Below are 8832 nucleotides of genomic sequence, written 5' to 3'. Positions count from 1 at the left end.
GGGATACGTTCCATCAGTACAAGGCCAGCAATTATTCTTACCATTTTATTTTCTTCTCTCTCTCTTTTTGCTTGCTGTGATGTGTTTCTCTGTGAATATCCATCATGTCGGCAAGTCTCTCCTCAACAATATTAACATAAAAAGTTCAACATCCAAGAGACATATTTCCATCATACTTACTTGACATTTCTACACAATCCAGTACTTTTATCATTTCGTCTTTCTTGAGGTTCTCACCTTCTTTGGCTTTCTTTTCATTTTTGACTTTTTTGACCACCTCAGTGCTTTGCTGTCTGCTTATTCCTTCACCCAACAATTTTGTTTCCATTCCCCAGAGATCTGTCCTCACCTTCCCAGTCAGTCTGTCAGAAATGAGACATTCACTCAGATCTGTCTCTTTTTTTTCTGTCTTTTTCTCCTCTAACTTCCCACATCAATGGACAAATCTGCTTAATTTCAAGCTTGTAACATTTTCTTTTCAGGACTAATTTATTCTTCCTCTTTAGAGTTCAGAGTTCTTAACTTAGTAGGCCCAGTCCAATCTTCACTCCTCCAGTCAATCTATACTGTATTCATTGGAGGTAAACAGATAAATATCAAGAGCCCTAGAGCTCAGGTGGGTTAGGATGATTTTCTCACACAATTGGGACTTTTATCCCAGTGTTTCCACTTCTAAATGTTTTTCTCTTTCTGCTGTAATTCTATACATTAAGAAATATACAACCTTCACACCCAATGTTGATTACTCTTGCCAAATAAACTAAGTTTAGCCCAAAGCTGCCTCTTTCCTTAGTTTAAAGGTTTCTCGATACATAGTAAGTTGTAACTTAATTGGATGTGTAACCTACTCTTGTCCCAATCACTGAGTTTCAGCCAAAGGTAACCAACTTGTCAAACCAGTTTTAAATAAGGCAAACGCTGAGCTGTAACCAATCTGCCTATTTCTGTACCTGACTTCTGTTTTCTAAATGTCACTTTCCTTTTTCTATTCGTAACTCTTCTTCAACCATGAGGCAGCGCTGGAGACTCTCTGAACCTATTCTGGTTCGGGACGGTGCCAATTTGTCTAAGGTTTTTCTTCTAACATTCTGACCTATTATTTCCTACATTTATCACTTTAAAACACACTGTATTCTTTAGTTATTTATCAATTGATTAAAGACTGTCTTCATTAGAATGTAAGCTCCAAGAAGACAGGAAGACAGGAATTATTATTATTATTATTATTATTATTATTATAATTTTTTGAGGCAGAGTCTTGCTCTGTTGCCCAGGCTGGAATGCAATGGTGTGATCTTGGCTCACTGTGACCTCCACCTCCTGGGTTCAAGAGATTATCCTGCCTCAGCCTCCCAAGTAGCCGGGATAACATGCACCCACCACCATGCCCGGCTAATTTTTGTATTTTTTTTTAGTAGACACGGGGTTTCACCATGTTGGTCAGACTGGTCTCAAACTCCTGATCTCAAGTGATCCACCCGCCTTGGCCTCCCAAAGTTCTGGGATTACAGGTGTGAGGAAATTTTGTCTATTCAAAAATACATTCAAAGATCTCAAAATATTACCAGGCATATAGTAAATTTGAGTAAATGGATGAAAACATTAAATGGTTCTGTAATATCAAGTGGAGAATGATAGAAATAGCACAACTTTCTTAGAGTAATTGCAATAAATAGAAAAAAAAAGTGTCTTCTCACCTCTACCTGGGTTGATGAGGAAATGCATATGCAGAAAAGAGTGATATAAAGATTCAAGGAAAGGTAAAACTTTGCCATCAGAACAAAGTACGAGAAGATAAAAGAGGCGTTAATGTCCATGCCGAAGGGCATGTATACCTGCTGAAGACTTAGTAAAATGTTTGCAAACTACCTCAGTGACAGAGATTTTTCAAAGCATTCACTTACCAGCACTTCCCAGGCACCAGCCTCCACCATGGATGTAAAACAACCCCCTTCTTAGTACTTCAGACTTTCTCTTTGGCACATATACTCGAACAAGAATGTTGTTGAATTTTGTCTCAGTCACAGTGACATTTTCATCTGAGGTTGGTGGGACTTCATAAAAGCTCCAGACAACTTTAAGAGAATCCATAATGTGGTGAAGTCCCAGCAGCTCCACAAATGTAGCCTAAAAATGAAATTCAAAAACATCTTAAAATTCAAGTATCAAATGGCAAAGAGATCTATGGACTCACAGGTACACATTAACCCTTAATAAACTCAAATGGAATGAACTAAATTTTCATGCATGAATCTTGTTTGGTCCTTTTAAAAGAAACCAGAAATTCGAAGGTTATGCCTAGGGTGGTTCTTAAAAAAGAGGGAGTATACAGTGAAGGAAATAAAAATATTTCATCCCCAAAATATATCTCATTGACATATTGCAAGGTGGCTTTTCAGAAGAGCTGGAAATACAAGAATAGCTGGAGAGCTTTTCTTTTGTGGAGATGATTTGCATCTGCAAAGAAAATCTGCGTTAATGCAGGCTTTCTCTGAGAGCCTTTATTTGTCCAGATCTAGGAAAAATCTATTGAGAATCTGACACCTTTAAAGGTCTGAAAGAAATTTTACCATCTATTCTCTCTGAGGGCTGCTGCCTATGAGGATCCATGTACCTAGCAAGACCACTTTCGCTAACCATGTCTCCTCTTCTCTTCTTCCCATAACCTGTCTTGCCACCATAACATTTTTTGGCCAAGCCATCATTCTTTCTGTAACCTCAAGATAGTAAAAAAAAAAAAAAAAAAAAAAAAGGTGTCAACCATCTGGCCATTTCTTTGAGGTTTTATGTTTTGTAAGTCTGTTATGTATGCTAAAAAATGTATATGCCTTTTTCTCCTATTAACCAGACCTGTCAGTTGACTTTCAGCAACCTTTAGAGGGCAAAAATGAAGTTTTATATTGACCCCTCCTACTAATTTAGCTCCTATTTCACTAAAATGTGTCAGGCTCTCTACCAAGCTTTAGGGTTTCAGAGATGAAGCAGACAAATGCTCTTCTCAAGCATCTCAGAGTTAAGTGTGAAGACAGATAAATAAATGGTTACAAAACAATGTAAACATATGACAAGGTACTTTGGGAGCAAACAGCACGTGATTACAAAAAGCTACCTGGGAGTAGCAACTGGAAAAACAATTTTATCTGAGACTTGAAGTAAATACATTTTTCTAAGTCTTTTGCTAACCAGGTAAGAAAAGGAAAAATCCTGGCAGGTCGAGGAACTGGTTTAGTTTAGAAATAGGGAGATGCAGTGAGGTGTGGCTATGCAACTGGTTGTACATGGGAGCTGAGAGTCAGGGTTGGGAGGGAAGGAATGAGTGGGAGAAAAAGGGAGGGCAGCTTGCCTGCCTGCAGCCCATCCTTTCACTGTAGAATGAGTCAGTGTTCTGAGCACTCTATTGTAGTCATCTCAGTAATATTAACAACTTGCTTATATGGGAGGAAGATACATTTTCATATCCACGTCAGATATGAGGAAAGTGAGCCCAGGAAGGTTAAATATGTCATCCATGCCTACACGGCTAGTAAATGATATTTACCAGGATTCTCAATTGAGTAGTTTGATTCTTGATGTAACGTTCATAATGTAAACATTTAATAAAGGGTATGAACACTCAAAGATTGCCAGACATTTCAGAGAAGCCAGGAAAACTAATCAGGAAAAAAGGGACAAACCAGGAGCATAACTGACCACAAAAAAGCAAGCAAACAAACAAGCAGATAATTCAGGAATAAGAAAAAGCATTAAAACAACCTTTAAAAGGTATATCTACTGAGAGCTCTGAAAATATGTTACTTTCATAAATTGTGGGCAGAATGTAAGTAAATGAATGAATGAATGAATTAAAAGGCTACCAGATAAGAATATATATATAATTGCTTAAATAAATAAAAAAATTAATATAAAGACTCCAAGAAAAAAAATCAAAGACCTCTCACATATTGTAGCACAGACAGCAAATATGAGGAAAAAAAAGTGTGCCTTTCTTAAAGCTCTTTAATAGTTCTGCATCACATACAGAATTAAATCAAAAATTGCTACCAGTATCCACAAAGCACTGTATAATGTGCCTTCTAAACTCTCCAAACTAATTGCAACAATTTCCCCATTAAATCCAAATGTTTCATATGATTTCTTGGACTGTCAATATTCTGTAGCTGGGGTTTTGTACTTGCTGCTGTCTCTGCTGGAAAACATTTGTCTTAGCACTTAGAATGGTTGGTTTCTTTTCATTCTCCTGGTCCCTAAGTAGATGTTTCCTCTTCAGAATGGCTTTTTCTTGCTGTACATACAGTATCCCACTCTTGCCTTCTGCCCAAATTACTCTTTTTTTCCATCTTACCTCCTTCAAGGTACTTCTCATGAATTAAAATCGTTTATTCATTTAATTCTAATTTATTTTTTTCTCCACCACTAGAATGTCAACCGTGTGGGGACAGACCACTTGTTTGCCTAATAGGATTTGACAGAGTTGAATTGTTGAATAAATGCAAAATAAAAGATTAACCCAGGAGTTACAACATTCATTTGGTTTAAGTTTTGAAAAGAGATTTTTTTTAATGAAGATAATAAAGTAACCAAAGAAGTAATAGTAAACTATCCTCAAGGATCCAGAGAGAGCTACACCTTTTTAATTTGCCAGCATTCAAGCTGCCCTGGCAAGCAGCCAGTTGCCAGGACACCCAAGTCTCCCTCCCCTTCTCATTTATGCATATTGTGCCTCTCGTGGTTAATCCTAGGCATGTGCCAACCAGCCTGCCTATTGAAACTTTTCTTGAGAACTTATTTACGTGTCCTTAGTCTATATTCTGAATTCTAAAGATAAATGCATAAAAAATTATAACCAACACAGTGCTGCATAATCAGATGATCTCTAATTTGAGTATAAAATTTAGGTAACAAACCATACCTAAGATAATAATTCGAAGGAGAGCCACTATCATGACATTAAAGCTACCTAAACAAAGTACTTTTTAGTAAAACTTATTCAAATGACTCCTTGCTTGCTGTTCTTGATAGTTTTTTAACATGATTCCAATACATAAGACAGAAAACAAACAACATTTCTAAGTAATACATTGTCAGAGGCCACAGCATTTATTTTAAAAGATGAATAAATCAAAAAATTGAAAGAATAGAATCTTGAAAAACTTAATTCTCTGGGTCAATTCGTGGTGTATGCACATCTTAATTCATAACATTCCAAACTTACCAAATTTTCTATAGTTTTCAGATGTGCGTTTATCCACATCAGTCTCCATGGCTCCTCAATGTTATCTGAGAGAGGCGTATAAATATAATATGCTATGAGGATCCCCCCAATCAGAAGGTACAGTGATTTTCTTCCCATGGTGTACATCCTGCTTCTTGGTCTCTAGAAACACAGAAAGTAAACTTACATGATGTGCCTGAATAGTGTACTTTAATAAGCAGTGTGCTTCGGCCCCACCCAAAAGCTTTATCTTGCTCTTTTGAATATAGAGTTACTCACTTAGTTTAAGGATTGGCATAATAAGGTCAAAATTTTATCCGTTATCCAGATACACTTGTGTTAAGTGCAACTTCAAGGTTTAATGAGTAATAGGAAACTAGGGCAAAGTTTGTCAATGATTGTAGTGTTATTTGTATTCCAACAGACAGCATGTATTGAGTAATAACTTGAGAAAAAATTCTTTAACTCTAACAGAATTATCCATAGAAAACATACAGAATTCAGAATCTTTGTTTTAAAACAGCTTATCATGGAAAAAACAAATTATATATACACACATATATATATACACACACGCACACATATACATATATATGTACATATATGTGTATGTGTGTGTATATATTGTTTTATACAGAATCTCACTCCGTCACCCAGGCTGGAGTGCAGTGACACAATCTTGGCTCACTGCAACTTCCGCCTCCCGGGTTCAAGAGATTCTCCTGCCTCAGCCTCCTGAGTAGCTGGAATTACAGGCCTGCACCACCATGCCTGGCTAATTTTTGTATTTTTAGTAGAGATGGGGTTTCACCATGTTAGCCAGGCTGATTTCGAACTCCTGACCTCCAGTGATTTGCTTGCCTCGGCCTCCCAAAGTATTGGGATTATAGGCGTGAGCCACAGTGCCTGGCCAAATATATTCTTAAAGTGTTGAGAGTATAGAAAACAAAATAGCTATTATTTCTGCCCTTATAAAATTTAGATTATCTTGTCAGAGACAGAAATATTAACAATTCATTCTGAAAATTTTTTGAGAGGGAGATTATAAAAATAATAATGATAGTAATGATAATAGTAATAGTGGACATTTATTTTTTACTCTGAGATTCAAACCCTATGCGAAGTGATTTGGATATAAAATCTGAGTCCAGACACCTATAAGACTAGTACTATTATTTTCTCAAAATGAGTAAAATGAGTTTTTAAACGTCTAAATCACTTCACCAAGGTCATTATACTTCAAGTACTAAAGCCAGCAAAAATCAAGGTAGCTCGGAGAGTACATAGAAAACATTTTCAAACAACTTAGTTTTTCTCCAAGACCTTGTATATATATGTTATACAATTAAAATGCACAAAAGAAAAATAATAATTGTAAGGCATAATTGGAAGGACAGCCAAGAAAGAAATGAGGCCAATAGACTCAAGTTCAGGCAAGCTGATTTATTGTCAGTCCTGCCCGGCTACCTTCTGACAAAAGCAGAGAAAGCAGCCCCGCTTACAGGCTATAGCAAGGTTGTACAGGGTGTAGAAATGGGTCAGGGTAAAGGAAAAAGAAAAGGTTGGGGACGTGGGTACTTTGTGCCAGGTGTCTGACTGCTTCCTGGGGATGTTTTTCTTGCCAGCTCTGTTATGTAAGGTAGACGTCTTGACCACATCCTGAAACAGCTGGCCTCTAGTCAGACAGTCACAGGTGGGTTTGGGGTAGGGGGTTTTACTTTTGGTCTTTGGGAGGGGAAAACAGTCCAGTCGGGTGGACCCTAACAGTAATAATAAATCAGATTCCTACATTACTAAGCTCACTGATGTTGACACCTTCGTGTATTTACTGTCATAACGTTTTTTATACATACATAAATCTTTCTTGGCTGAAGCCTGGAGTAAATAATTTCTTCAAGGAGTCCTGGTTTCCTTTAGTGGCAAATGTTGGTAGAGAAAAAAATCTTGACATTATATGTACTCATTGGTACTAAGCCATTTTAGCTTGCAGAGCTAGAAAAGATAGATTTTGAAAATATGAGTTTAAAACGATGTTTAAATTTAACACTACAAGATTGTCTCGATTTCATTACTTTTGCAATTTTATAGTTTTTCAAGTTAACATTTAATTTTCATTTTACATTACTGAAATCTTATGTTCTGTTGCATAAAATTATATAATATTTGTATGCACAAAGGAAAATTACTAAGTCCATCCTCTTTCCTGATATTCTTTTCTCTTAGCTTCCTGTAGATCTCTAGCCCTTCTCAGTCACCTAAGAGTGTACCCTCTTTCTTCACCATTTGCAAGTTGCTTCAGGTCAGCACACTCTAAGCCCAAACCTGTAACACTGGCAATCAGAACCCTCCTTAAATCTAGGCAGTTGAGGCCTCTGTCCCAAGCTCCACACTTCAAAGGACTGTCTGGCTTTCCTCTGATTGCTGGCTTCACTGTAGGGCATAGACTAACAGAGCAAGGGGGCACGTCCCTTCCCTTCTAGGCCATACTCCCAGCACCCTGGACCTTGAGCCTTGAACAATCTTTCTACATTTAATCTATTGCCTTGTTCGTTGAAATATTCCACATGAAAAAAATACTAGCTGTTTTATTAAACAGGAAAACTGAAGCATTTTTTTCTGGAGTACGCTTTGATCTTGGAAAGGATAATAATATTGTTGGAGAAAAAATTAAAAGGAGAATACAACCCATTATTTAACCTTATGATGTTAATCAAGAAACAATTCAAAGAAAGCAAACCATGCCTTAATATTCAATTGTTTATACTTATTTTATAGACTGAGTCTCACTATTGTGCCTAGGTTGGTCTCAAATTCCTGGCCTCAAGTGATGCTCCCACCTTGGCCTCCCAAAGTGCTGGGGTTATAGACATGAGCCATCACACCCAGCCAATATTTAATTTTAGTACATGGAAACTCTGCAGTTTTCCTACCTCTATTTGGGGACATGAGAAAAGCATATTTGGAAAAGAATTATTTATTTGAGCCACGAAAGAAAAATAAGTCATTTCCAGCAGTATGTCAGCAAGCTCACAATGCAACAGTATGTTAGCAAGCTCACAAAGGAGCTTGGTAAATCTGTGAAATTTGTAAGTTCTGTCAGTGAATGGAAGGGTCAGAAACTCTTAGGTAGGGCAAAAAACTAGTAAAATATTTCAAAGTTCAACTGTTACTAAACTTTTATTTAGATTGAGATTTTAAAAATTCAATTAATTTATGTTGCTTTAATTAAATAAATTTAGGAAGCAAGAATATGATATTTAATTTGTAGATTATGATATGAGTAGTCAAAGTAGTATCAGAATTGTATTAAATAAATTTTCCAACAATTGATACTCACCATTACTACTCAAACATGAGCCACCACCATGGTTATAAAATAAGCTTCTTCTTCATGATTCTGGCTTCCATTTTGGCACACATATGCAGACAAGAATGCTGTTAAATTTACTTCTCACAGTTATATTTTCATCTGAGGTTGGTGGAAGCTTTAGGAAGCTTGAGAGGAACATCATAGGCTCTATCAAGTTGTTTGGCCCCAACATTTCAGCAAACAGGGTCTAAAATAAAACACATACACATACACACATTCTAAGTGTCAAAAATAATTTTGAACCAAAAAG

General features: G+C 36.6%; 1 protein-coding gene across 2 annotated transcripts in view; it reads right to left on the bottom strand.

The window, feature by feature from the left end:
• The window catches only part of AADAC (arylacetamide deacetylase), a 17700-nt gene extending 12187 nt beyond the window's left edge, over positions 1-5513 (bottom strand). Inside the window, exons 1-3 of one of the 2 annotated variants that reach the window (XM_011958968.1) lie at positions 5492-5513; positions 5213-5374; positions 1905-2127 (exon numbers count right to left, since the gene is read on the bottom strand). In XM_011958968.1, coding sequence (XP_011814358.1) covers positions 1905-2127; positions 5213-5359 — 370 coding nt within the window. In that variant the 5' untranslated portion in view covers positions 5360-5374; positions 5492-5513. The other variant, XM_011958969.1, reaches the window with a different exon arrangement.
• Positions 5514-8832: the final 3319 nt, after the last annotated feature.

Source organism: Colobus angolensis, unplaced genomic scaffold (assembly GCF_000951035.1).
Source record: "Colobus angolensis palliatus isolate OR3802 unplaced genomic scaffold, Cang.pa_1.0 Scaffold48, whole genome shotgun sequence".
NCBI lineage: Eukaryota > Metazoa > Chordata > Mammalia > Primates > Cercopithecidae > Colobus > Colobus angolensis.
Note: the sequence above shows the minus strand (reverse complement) of the source record. Positions and strands in the feature narration are given on the sequence as shown.